Source organism: Chiloscyllium punctatum, chromosome 22 (genome assembly GCF_047496795.1).
Source record: "Chiloscyllium punctatum isolate Juve2018m chromosome 22, sChiPun1.3, whole genome shotgun sequence".
NCBI classification, from domain to species: domain Eukaryota; kingdom Metazoa; phylum Chordata; class Chondrichthyes; order Orectolobiformes; family Hemiscylliidae; genus Chiloscyllium; species Chiloscyllium punctatum.
In genome coordinates this window covers 58,374,445-58,387,667 of record NC_092760.1, presented here as the reverse complement: position 1 = coordinate 58,387,667, position 13,223 = coordinate 58,374,445, and the positions used below count along the sequence as shown (strand labels likewise).

The 13,223-nt window shown below is 40.4% G+C and overlaps 1 protein-coding gene across 2 annotated transcripts in view; it reads left to right on the top strand.

Moving 5' to 3' along the window:
• Positions 1-13,223, top strand: part of pik3c2a (phosphatidylinositol-4-phosphate 3-kinase, catalytic subunit type 2 alpha) — a 129,896-nt gene that overhangs the window by 26,445 nt on the left and 90,228 nt on the right. Inside the window, exon 2 of one of the 2 annotated variants that reach the window (XM_072592398.1) lies at positions 11,024-12,245. In XM_072592398.1, coding sequence (XP_072448499.1) covers positions 11,100-12,245 — 1,146 coding nt within the window. In that variant the 5' untranslated portion in view covers positions 11,024-11,099. Of the gene's footprint in view, positions 1-11,017; positions 12,246-13,223 lie in introns of both variants that reach the window. The other variant, XM_072592399.1, reaches the window with a different exon arrangement.

Below are 13,223 nucleotides of genomic sequence, written 5' to 3'. Positions count from 1 at the left end.
TAAAATAATCAGTAATGTGAAAGTTGTCAGAAAGTGCTGCTTCAATGAAAATATGCAATGCTAGTTCTTTTCTTTTGATTTTATTGGAAATGATTCTTCTGGTTTTAAATTCTTAACATCTGGATAACATTGTCAGTATCAGCTGAACATTGGGTGACCCCCTCCTCCCTCTGAATGGAATGTTTATGGGCTCAAGTTGAGGTTCCACTGCAGTATGGAGGTAATGCTGCATTCAGTGTTGTCCTCTCTCTGGTAAGATGTTAAACTGAGGTTTGACCGCTGCCTTTAGTGGATTTAAGAGGCCATGAACTACTACTTAGAAGAACAAGGAAGTTATCACTAGAGACATGGCCAGATCCTTCCAATCAAGATTAGAGAAACAGCAAATCTGGTTATAAAAAGATTAATAATTGTAGGCGTTTCTTCCATCTCCTAAAGTCACTGACATTTCAGCATTTGCGTATGTGGCTGTTGAATGAGCTGACAGACTAACCTTGTGTGCTTCTCAAAACCTTTTCCACCATGCTCAGTCAACTTTTGAACAATCTGTTTTATTTTGCTTGAAAATTGATTTTTTTGTTTATTTAATTTAAAAAAAAATTCACTTAGTAATTATCCAAAATTTGAAAGTGTCTTCTAAGAATTCTGATTTTCATTTTGAAAAAAATCCTAATAATCGTGCCTTGCTGCTCTACAGGTTATCGCAAAATGTATTTGATAGAACCAAAAACAATTTATCTGACTTCATTGCTATCCAACCTGAAAGCAAACAATACTAGGTTCCTTCACTAACAGGAAAATAATTCTTCTAGCTGTTTTAATGTTAAATGATTAAATAGGAATATCTCTCTTGGCATTAATGTAATGTTAATGAGTTAAACTGTGTTATCTTTGGGTGGGAGTGACAGTCAAGCAAGAATGTGAATGACCCCACATTCCAATTAGACAGTCATTTGCTACTCTCCCTTGCTATTGTCAAGTTAAACTATAGTTGTATCTCTTCCATTTAGAAATGCTTTCTGGCCAGAGGTATGTCATGCCCACATTGTCTTGGGGAATCACCTGAATCAGGAAATCTTCTGCATAACGATTACCCAGAATTAAGGCATTAACATTTGTATTATCTCAGATGATCTCATCCTACCATTGTACCTGGGGGTAACTTGTGACTGAGTAACTGGGGGTTGTTTTGAGTGGCATATGAGTGGGGGAGCAGACAGAGCATTTGTAGGCACTGCTAACTGACCTGTATAAAGGGGATGTGTTTTCTTTGTTTGGTGCCTCACTTTGACTCACCCTTAGTTTGCAAGAGAGATTCAAAGCGGATCACCTGGCTTGTACAAGCTTTAATAAACTTTTAATTTGAGCATCTCGTGTGCAAACCCTCAGGAAAAGAGCCTAGCATAATAAGTCACTTGTAACAAAACCATTGAAAAGAGAGGATATTTAACTTGACAGAGCCTCAGTTTAATGCCCCATCTGAAACCCTTTCAAAACCTCAAACACTCCCACACTTAGTGAGCAAGTCAGTTGAAAGGCCAGTGGTTTAACATGTGTATGATGAGTGTTAAAAGAATATATAGACACTGTAAACAAAATTCTGAAGATCAAAAGTCCTGATCTCTAGGTGGAAAGTTCCTTCTCTGTGTGTCAGTTTGATGGTTTGAGATACTTGTCCAAATTATTTCACGCTTCCTGGGTGTTTTGACATTTTACTCCGATGCAGGCTCTGGAAGTTCTCAGTACACTTGGCACTTTCAGCTGCAAAGAGATGTGTTTTTTTTCAAAAACCAAAATGTATGAGTTGTTGCCAGGCAGAATTTCCTCAACTTGAAAGATTCTTTGTGACGTTCAGTCTTGACTTCAAAAAAGCACCCTCATAATGCAACTTTTTTTTTAGAATTAAGTTCCAAAAAGTACTTACAAAAGCAAAATGCTGCAGTGGGTGCTAAAGAAACGCAGAAGGTCTGGCAGCAAATTCTTCAGATTCTGGGATTGGGTAGCCACATTAGTGAATGAGATGGGTTTTAACCACCTTTAGTTATTTAATTGACACCATGTCTGATGTTTTTCTTCTGGATTTTCCTAACTCTTAGGTAAATACCGCAGCTTGTGTATCTGAATTTCTAGTCGTCTAAAATATTCATAGTAGCATACACTATCTTCAGAATATTGAATCACATGTAAGGGTGACTTGAATTTAGTGGCTTAACCATCTGTCATCTTCAAATTTTGTTTCCGGTGTTTTAATTGGATGAGAAAACTGCTGCTACTTTTTTTGTTAAAAAGACATCTTGAACACTGATCTGCTAATAATTCAAGCTGTCGAAACCCTGGTTTATTGGGCCCCTGGAAAGGAACTGCAAAAACTAAAATTAGCAGTAACTTCTATTTTCACTTGGTTGCTTAGTTTCACATTTATCTTGTAAATCTTTTGATCAAATGCTGTTGAAAGTTTCTGAAAGATCAGGTTGCTTTTTTGGTATTTTTGAACCCTATAAAGTAGATAGAATTCTACAATTTCTGGATTAGTGGTGCTGGAAGAGCACAGCAGTTCAGGCAGCATCCAAGGAGCTTTGAAATCGACGTTTCGGGCAAAAGCCCTTCATCAGGAATAAAGGCACTGAGCCTGAAGCATGGAGAGATAAGCTAGAGGAGGGTGGGGAGAGTAGCAGAGTACAATGGGTGAGTGGGGGAGGGGATGAAGGTGATAGGTCAGGGAGGAGAGGGTGGAGTGGATAGGTGGAAAAGAAGATAGGCAGGTAGGACAAGTCATGGGGACAGTGCTGAGCTGGAAGTTTAGAACTAGGGTGAGGTGGGGGAAGGGGAAATGAGGAAACTGTTGAAGTTCACATTGATGCCCTGGGGTTGAAGTGTTCTGAGGTGTTCTTCCTCCAGGCGTCTGGTGGTGAGGGAGCAGCGGTAAAAGAGACCCAGGACCTCCATGTCCCCGGCAGAGTGGGAGGGGGTGTTGAAATGTTGGGCCATGGGGCGGTGTGGTTGATTGATGCAGGTGTCCCAGAGATGTTCCCTAAAGCGTTCTGCTAGGAGGCGCCCAGTCTCCCTAATGTAGAGGAGACTGCATCGGGAGCAACGGATACAATAAATGATATTAGTGGATGTGCAAGTAAAACTTTGGATGTGCAAGTCTCCTTTCGGGCCTCAAATAGAGGTGAGGGAGGAGGTGTGGGCACAGGTTTTACAGTTCCTGCAGTGGCAGGGGAAAGTGCCAGGATGGGAGGGTGGGTTGTAGGGGGTTCATGGACCTGACCAGGTAGTCACTGAGGGAACGGTCTTTGCAGAAGGCGGAAAGGGGTGGGGAGGGAATTAACAACCTTGTGATGTGGATGCCTTAGAACATAGAACATAGAACAATACAGCACAGAACAGGCCCTTCGGCCCACTATGTTGTGCCGAACTTCTATCCTAGATTAAGCACCCATCCATGTACCTATCCAAATGCCGCTTAAAGGTCGCCAGTGATTCTGACTCTACCACTCCCACGGGCAGCGCATTCCATGCCCCCACCACTCTCTGGGTAAAGAACCCACCCCTGACATCTCCCCTATACCTTCCACCCTTCACCTTAAATTTATGTCCCCTTGCAACACTCTGTTGTACCCAGGGAAAAAGTTTCTGACTGTCTACTCAATCTATTCCTCTGATCATCTTATAAACCTCTATCAAGTCACCCCTCATCCTTCGCAGTTCCAACGAGATAAGGCCGAGAACTCTCAACCTATCCTCGTACGACCTATTCTCCATTCCAGGCAACATCCTGGTAAATCTTCTCTGCACCCTCTCCAAAGCTTCCACATCTTTCCTAAAGTGAGGTGACCAGAACTGCACACAGTACTCCAACTGTGGCCTAACCAAAGTACTGTACAGCTGCAACATCACTTCACGACTCTTGAATTCAATCCCTCTGCTAATGAACGATAATACTCCATAGGCCGCCTTACAAACTCTATCCACCTTAGTGGCAACCTTCAAAGATCTATGTACATAGACCCCAAGATCCCTCTGTTCCTCCACCTGACTAAGAACCCTACCATTAACCCTGTATTCCGCATTCTTATTTGTTCTTCCAAAACGGACAACCTCACACTTGGCAGGGTTGAACTCCATCTGCCACTCCTCAGCCCAGCTCTGCATCATATCTAAGTCCCTTTGCAAACGACAAATGCCCTCCTCACTATCCACAACTCCACCTATCTTCGTGGGATAGTAACCATGTACCTACCTCTGAGCCAGAGGTTTTAGTTCAAGTTCCACCCACTACAGAGATGTTATGATATGTAAAACATTGTAAATAAAATATCATCATTCCAACAAATTGACGATGGCTGATGTATAAATCAAGGCAAGATGGACACATGAGGAGAAAGTGAGGTCTGCAGATGCTGGAGATCAGAGCTGAAAATGTGTTGCTGGAAAAGCGCAGAAGGTCAGGCAGTATCCAAGGAACAGGAGAATCGACATTCCTGAAGCCCTTCTTCAGGAATGAGGAAAGTGTGTCCAGCAGGCTAAGATAAAAGGTATGGAGGAGGGACTTGGAGGGGTGTTGGAAATGCGATAGGTGGAAGGAGGTCAAGGTGAGTGTGATCGGCTGGGGTGGGGGTGGGGGTGGAGAGGTCAGGAAGAAGATTGCAGGTTAGGAAGGTGGTGCTGAGTTCCAGGGATTTGACTGGGACAAGGTGGGGGGAGGGGAAATGAGGAAACTGGAGAAATCTGAGTTCATCCCTTGTGGTTGGAGGGTTCCTAGGCAGAAGATGAAGCGCTCTTCTTCCAACCGTTGTGTTGCTATGGTCTGGCGATGGAGGAGTCCAAGGACCTGCATGTCCTTGGTGGAGTGGGAGTGGGAGTTGAAGTGTTGAGCTACGGGATGGTTGGGTTGGTTGGTCCGGGTGTCCCAGAGGTGTTCTCTGAAACGTTCCGCAAGTAGGCGGCCTGTCTCCCTAATATAGAGGAGGCCACATCTGGTGCAGCGGATGCAATAGATGATGTGTGTGGAGGTGCAGGTGAATTTGTGGCAGATATGGAGGTGTCCCTTGGGGCCTTGGAGGGAAGTAAGGGGGGGGGAGGTGTGGTCGCAAGTTTTGCATTTCTTGCGGTTGCAGGGGAAGGTGCCGGGAGTGAAGGTTTGGTTGGTGGGGGGGTGTGGACCTGACGAGGGAGTGGTCTTTTTGGAACGCTGATAGGGGAGGGAAGGGAAATATATCCCTGGTGGTAGGGTCTGTTTGGAGGAGGCGGAAGTGAGTGGATGATACGCTGTACATGGAGGTTAGTGGGGTGGTAGGTGAGGACCAGTAAGGTTCTGGCCAGGTGGCGGTTGGAGGGGCGGGGCTCAAGGGCGGAGGAGCAGGAAGTGTAAATAGAATGCGGTGGAGGGCATCGTCGACCAAGTCTGGGGGTAAATTGCGGTCCATACATGAGGCTTGCAAGGGAAGTTGAACGTGTATAGATTTGAAATGGAAATTTAATTGTGTCTGATTGCAAAAATTTTCATGTTAAACAAATTTGAAAGACTGCAAGATTAGTAAACAATTTGGCTTAATGTGCCATGCTATTGTTTATACTCTCGATGTTTTCACAATCCTATATAAGAACATTAAGCAAATAGCAAGAAGGTTAGGTCTTTTCATCCCTTGAATGTGTTTTGTTGTTGAATAAGATGATTGGTGATATGAATGTTTCATTTGCATTTACTTGACTCCACCCAAAACTTATGAATCTATATATTTAATCCTTCATATGAAATGGCCATCGCTGGCAAGGTTAGCATTTGTTACTCATCTATAATTGACTCTTTTTCTGTAGATTTTTTAAAAAATTCATCGTCTTTCTCATCCTAGTCTTGTATATATTCATTGAACTCTGCTATGTTACTCTCTCGGGTAAAGAAGTCCAAAGATTAATGAACACCCAAGGGAAGAAATCTTTCATCCCCATCTTATCTGGGAAATCCTTTATTCATAAACCCATACCCTATTTCTGAATTCCCTAACAAAAGGAAATATCTTTTTTCTGTAACTACCCTGTGAAGCCACCTCAATCTTGCATTTCCTCTAAATTCCATTTGAGTAAAGGTCCAACCTGTTCATCAAAGGAACAAGTCTAGTGGTTTTAATCATGAACTGTTGTAATACAAGTAAATCCTTCCTGTTCTTTTTAAAAAGGGGACTGAATCCAAATGTATTTCTCTAAATGGGATCTGACTACCCTGGACTGTTGCATAAAGCATTTCGTACTTTACACTCCATTCCACTTGCAATAAAAAGTTAATATACCAAATGTTTTCCTGTTACTTTTTACCTGCCATTTCCTGTCTGATAATTAATTTAAGAATAAAAGATTTAAAGAATAACTAACACTTTTTCAGTACAATGCACAACCTCATGACCTTATTTTATTAGTGTCATTCTCTGTCCTGAATTAAGCTAAATTTTCTATTTGTGTGTTGTCATTTAGACTAGTCAGTCTGTGAAAGCAGTCAAATGCCACCAATATATTAGGAATCATGGGGATTCATATCTGGGACTGTGTGAATAGCGCCTCTATGAATGATGTAAGAGAATACCCAATTGAAAGATTTGGAGAAGGATTAGGGCTTCAGGATCATAAGACCACGTGTCATATAGAGCCTTCTGAAATATACCAAACTAGTTGTTTGAACATACCAACAACTCTGTATCTTCTCCAAAACTAGACTAACCAAATACAAGATTTTAACAGCTGTGATGAACCCCAGCATACAGGAATTGCAACTTTAAAGAAGCTTAACAGTCAGATTTGGAAAAAGTGGTACCAGAAGTTGCAGAATTTAGTAAGAGACAATTGAACTCCAAAGCTGCTCCACGAACGTGAACCATCCTCCTTTAAGGCATTGGCTGACCCAATAAGACAAAGGTACCCTGTTAAATGTCCATTCATTTCCCCTCAACTGACATTTTGGAGGAAGAATGATTGTGACTGCAACACGTATTAATGTTGAGCTTTGTACCATTCTTTTGGAATGTAATACAGTTTTGTTTGAAATTATGGATGTCTTGGTAATCGCTCCAAGGATAGACTAAACAATCTTCAACAGCCAGTAATTTATCTCTTGATCACTCCTAGTTGAACGAGAGCCATCTGCATAACCTGCTCCATAAAGGAATGCTGAAAAAAACTTGGAAAAACTTTAGGAAGTGACATCAGATATGGTTTTATACAAAAATAAACTGAGGGTTAGAACTGTTTTGGCCTTTTTAGGCTTGAAATGGCCTTGAAACTATCCTCTAACATAAGTGGAAGTGCTACCAATAATGTCAAGCTAACATTAGTGTGGCAAGTGTTTTCTAAAGCTTATTTCAACTAAAGTAGTAATTTTAAGCAACAAACCAAAACGTTTCCATTTAGTCATAAATGAAACCGTTTGTACTCCCCATGTCTCTATGTTCATTTTGTGTTGTGATAAAACTTAATGAGGAATTAGTGTATAATTGTAGATTAGATTTCTGTCCATCAAAGTAGTGATCTTCTGTAGAGTTGTGATGACAACTTCAACTTTATCTCTGCAGACGCTGTTTTTCTTTTCAAGTATTTAAGTACAAGTGTTGGCGCTGTATTAAATAAAATTTCAAAGATATGCTTTAACTGTGCTTTACTGGTAATTATTACAGGCCTAGCCCTGCAAAAAAGGATGGTGTTTGGACTTTGCCCATACATTGTAAACACCGTCTGGGCTTTGCTGGGTGACGTGTCAATGTTTTTCTTTTTATTCACTTGTAAGTTCCTAGTAGGGAAGTTGGTAGTTAACATTTGAGAACATCTAAAAGAAAAGTTTAATTTTAGTATGATTCTCTTCTTTTAGAACTGTTCAATTTTTTTTTAGAAAAACTGAAGTGCTGTAGCTGTTACATAACTGAACACAGTTGCTATTTTACATGTAGCAAAATCCCACATCTAACAGTTAGATGGTGGCTTAGCTATTTCTGGTTTGGGGGTCGAAAGTCTTACCGAGCTTGCATTCTGGGTCTTCAACCAGTGCTGTTGATGAGGTGTAAATTCTATGTCTGAAATATCTTCAATGTGTGTTTGCATAGTCAATGTATGCCAGGGTGTAATGCTCAATCTCTGGAACAGAGTACTCCAGCTGCTGAAATAATGCACTTTTCAATGACTATGAATGTGTTGCACAAGTTTAATATGACTAAGCCATAACAATGCCTACAGCAGGTCCTTTTTTCTAAGTCCAGAAACGCAGATCTTTGTATGGCCACTCTCTCGTCGATGGTCTCCATATTTGTAATAGAATATGCATCAACATTTGTTGGCTCATGGGTTTTCCCTTTTTTTTAATGTATATAGATAACCTAGTTTAGTTATCTAGGTTTACTACTGTGCAGTAACTTAATCGGGTCCCTTTTAATGTAGTTGGAAGCAATGATTAAAATCTTGGCAGCGGCAGCAGCATCTCCATTTACTATTTGGTGTGGGACATAAATTTTAATTGATAGAATAATCAGATCTGATTGGGACCTGTGTTAGTATCAAAAAGATGTAAAATGTTAAATTTTCTGCCAGGTGCTACTGAGATAAACTATTTCTCCTCCCCTTTTGGTCACTGTTGATTTAATTGTACTTTCTCTGGTGCTGGACAGTGATTTAGACCCGACCTAAATATCATATTTCAAATTTCTTTAACTTACGATACATGGGCTGGCCTGGTATAACAAAGTAAATATTTTGTAGACAAGCCTTTGCTCCCTTCTGAACTGTGTTACTTCAACTTGCCATTAATTGGAGACTGAACCCGGCAAAAGTGAGAACTGCAGATGCTGGAGATCAACATTGGGCCTTTGTCCAAAACTTCGATTCTTCCTGCTCCTCGGATGTTGTCTGACCTGCTGTGCTTTTCCAGCACCACTCGAATCTTGATTCTGGAGAATGAACCTGCAGATTGAAAAAAATCATGTTTTTTTTTGACCAGTTGCTTATTGTCATAAAAAATTCTTTGAGTTAATGGCTTGAATTGTTAGTTATTAAAACCGATCTCTATATTAAGTATTAGATAGGTAAATAGAATATTTACTAAATTTAAAGCTGTTGGAAACTAATCCGATTTCAGAAGTTGCTGTTGGATCTGCTGTAATGAACTATAATGAAAGAAACTAGCAATGAGTCCAAACATTTAATCTTGCTGATCATGTTGATGTATTCATATGTATTTGATGTTGGATTATTCAATTGGAACAATATTGTGATAATCTTAATTTAAACTTTGTTTGTCCAAATTAATCTGGCTGTCAATCACCTTTATTCAAACAAAGAAAGTCAGTGTTATTTAGTCGAAGGGAACTATAGAATTGCAGCTTTGGTTCAGAGGGACCTACATGTCCTTGTCCTTGTAAATGAAATGTCACCATGCAAATATCCCAATTTCAGTTAGAAGGTAAACTGAACACTGGCCTCTTTTTTTAAAGGAAGGTGAATGGAAGAGAAACTTGGGGAAATATTGCTACCTATATAGCAACATGTAGTTTGGTAACCTAATTTGAGCTGAGACATTACTTTCATTGAAGGAAATTTTGGAGAAGCTTGATTGGCAGAGTCCTGGAATGAAGGGGTTGACTTTTGAGGAATGGCTAAAATTGGTTGGGTCTATACTCAGTTGGAGATTAATGAGGGATTATCATTTTGCAAAACATAATATCTGTTGGGTTTTTTATAGTAGATATTGAGAGGGTATTTCATCTGACTTGGGAATCTAGAATTGAGGAACATTTTTCAAAGTAAGGGTTTTTCCCCCTCATCTCTGGCTTAAATTAAGTTTCTTCTCCATTTCTAATCTTGAAATTCTCTTCTGCAGACATCCACGGTATTGTCTAACTCTGCCTTAAATGCATTCATATTTTTTGATTTATAAGATAGTTATGGGGAGCTGGGTTAGGGCTGTGTTGGATCATTGATTCTATTGATTCCTAGTGTAGGCTCAAGGACCTTTTTTTAATGGTGCATTCCTCCTCCTTTCTTGTGCTCTTGAAAGAGCAGCAATGCATTAATGGGTTCTCAACCTTCTTAAATGAACTTTCCTTCATCTTGATCACGGATCTCTCTTTTTTTTTTCTCTAATTTTGAACACCTGTCAAAAGACCCCTCTATCTTATTCTTATTCCTGTAAATCTCTTGTATCCCTGTCTAATCTTTCATATATTTTCTAAACTACTGTCACCAGAATTGATTTGCAGATGTCTGTGTTGGACTAGGGTGTACAAAGTTAAAAATCGCACAACACCAAGTTATAGTCCAACAGGTTTAATTGGGCGCACACTAGCTTTCGGAGCATTGCTCCTTCATCAAGTGGTACCATCTGATGGAGTGACGCTCCAAAAGAGAGTGTGCTTCAACTATAACCTGGTGTTGTGTGATTTTTAACTTTTGTCACCAGAATTGAGCACACTTCCAGTGGAGGGTAAACTGGTGTTTCATAACTTGCTTTACCTTAGACATATATTTATAAAGCTCACGATTCCAAATGCCATTATAAAGTTTCTCAACTTTTATTGCTATCTTTAATGATTTGTCTACAAATATAACCAGTCTCTCTGCCCTTCCACTCCTTGGAATTGCAACTTGAACTTCACATTGTCCCTTGTTCTTCCTGTAAGATTGTATCTCTTGATACTTTGCATCATATTTCATCTGTCATGTGCTCCCCAGCCATTGCCTGATTCCATCTTGAAGTTTATTGTTTTTGTCCTTGCAAATTTTGAAACGTGGCTAATAGCTGAGGCACAGTTTTGAATAAGAATGATGCATAAGTGTGGGAACCTAGAGGGAAGGCTGCAAGGTTCCTTCACCAGAAATCTGAAGCTAGGAAGTTTTGCCTTAGATTTTGTTATACAGGTACATGGATGTGTTGGTAGCTCATAATGAGGGTTTGTTAAATTTTAATCTCTGCAGGATGTGTGGCTTTGTAGATGGCACTTCTAATTGTTCTCTTTTATAATTCCATTTTTGTTTTTGTTTGGAGCTCTAGGTTCTGATTCTTTGGGACTTCCCAGCTAGGAACACTTGGACTTGCTGTGATAAATGGGACTCTACCAGTTAACAGCATGGCCCAGATATCCAGTCGGAATGGATTCAAGCAGTCAGCACCTCCAACAGTTGGCTACTCTGGGAAGCGAGCTGTTGACAAAGAGGAAGCCCTGCAAATGGAGGCTGAAGCCTTGGCTAAGCTGCAGAAGGAGAGAAGCCAAAGTTTAAAGGAAGATCATCCTGTGCGGTCTGCCAGCAATGCGTGTCAGAAATCTCCAAATACCGTCCAAGAATATGACCTTATTCACTTTCCAGAGGCAGAAATCTCCAAGAAACGAGCTGCTGATGCTCTTTCTGACCTAGATATAGAGAAACTAACTTCAGCTGAACTGGAAAAACTGCTTTTGGACAAAAACTTTGGACCTAAAAAAATAACTCGACCTCCTACGTTACCAAATACTCCTCTTGTAAGTCCATCGTTCTCCAGTCCGTTTTACAGTCAGGCACTATTTTCTGGGGGACAGTGGACAAGTGGAATACAGGTGCCTGTGGTCCAAACAAGTGCTTATCATGCAACACCAGTGACATACCCTAAACAGCCTGATCCATTTCAGAATGGTTTTGGTCCTAGTCCTGGACAGTCTTCATACCGACCTTCTGAATCGATTTATATTGGCCTTCAAGGACGTCAGTACATGCCTTTCCCACTCCAGTCTGCTACACCTGTACACCCTACAGGAGTTCTGCCACCTTATTCAACAGTACCACCTGAACTGGCAAAGTTATATGATAAAATAGCCAGTACATCAGAATACTTGAAAAACAGCAAGTCGAGCAATGATTTGGAATCATCAAATACGATGGTTCCTAAGTTGCCAGTTTGTGAAAACTCAAATGATGTTAGCAAGTTTGACTGGCTAGATCTTGACCCACTCAATAAAGCAAGGATTGAAAACCTGGAGTTGTCATACAGCTCAACAGATATTGAGCCAAAAGTAGATGCAGGCACTGTAGCTGCAGATCCTTGGGAGCAAGTGCTACAAAAGCAAAGCCCATTAGAAAGTAGCCCACCTGACATTAGGAGTGAGGTGGCATCATTCAACCAGTCAAGTGGGAAATCTGCGTCTGGCATTTCAGTGACACGTAGTTTATCTCTTAACCTACGGTCCACAAGTTCCCAGCTTTCTGACAGCGTTCAAGGACAGAGTGACAAATCATCACAGGTAGGAGATTGAAACACTATTTTTGCATTATGCTTGTGTTTTCTATCTATTAACTGATAGGCATATTTGCTTATGTTCTGAACATTTGTATTGTGATATGTTTGTCAAGTATTGTAAGGTGCATTCATGTTTAAAAACTAATTGTGGTATAACTTGATAGTTTTACAACTCTTCTTACCATTGCAAGAACATAAATGGAAGCAGGAATTGGCACTTCAAGCCTCAAATAATCCCAGTTTTTTGTCTTTGGAAATTGATCAAATATTCAAAGATCCCTTGTGCGCATGCTTGAAGATGGTGTTAGGCTAACAAACAAAATTGTCAAGAAAATGCTGGAACTGCTTTTCTAATTCACACTGAAACCCTGGTCATTTTTTTTTCTCAGTTTTTAGTTAGCTTTGGATTTTAATGACTTGAAAGCATGACAATAATGCAGACTTAATCTGCTTCCCTGAGCTCATGAATAAACTCCATAGGTTTGTGACTTGTGCCTCGTGCACACTGTGGGTTAAGTCTCTCGTAACAACCAAAATGTGGTCGATTTGAACTTGGTGCTGCGTTCAAATGGCATTACTGGGTTTGGGTTTCCTTTTCAATGTGCATTATTCCATGCATGCATCTCCCTTTTGTCCACCAGAAAAAAAATGGATATACCGTAAGCAGGTAGGAATTCCATGACCAGGTTCTATCCATCCATTTTGGAAGCTCTCTGGTATCTATGTAATTCTGTACAGTTCAGGGCCAAATGTCCCAATTGATTTTGTGACAAAAACAAGTCATTTGCTTTGAAGCAAAGGCAAAATGTTGCCAAATAAAAACACACAATACTGGATGTACTCCCGCTATATGGCAGCATCTATGGATTTAGAAACCTTTTTTCAGTGATGACTTCCATCAGAACAATCGTGATTTTCCTCATACACTCATACAACAGTTATGGCACGTTGGTGTCTAGCTATATTTGTTGCAAAGTAGACC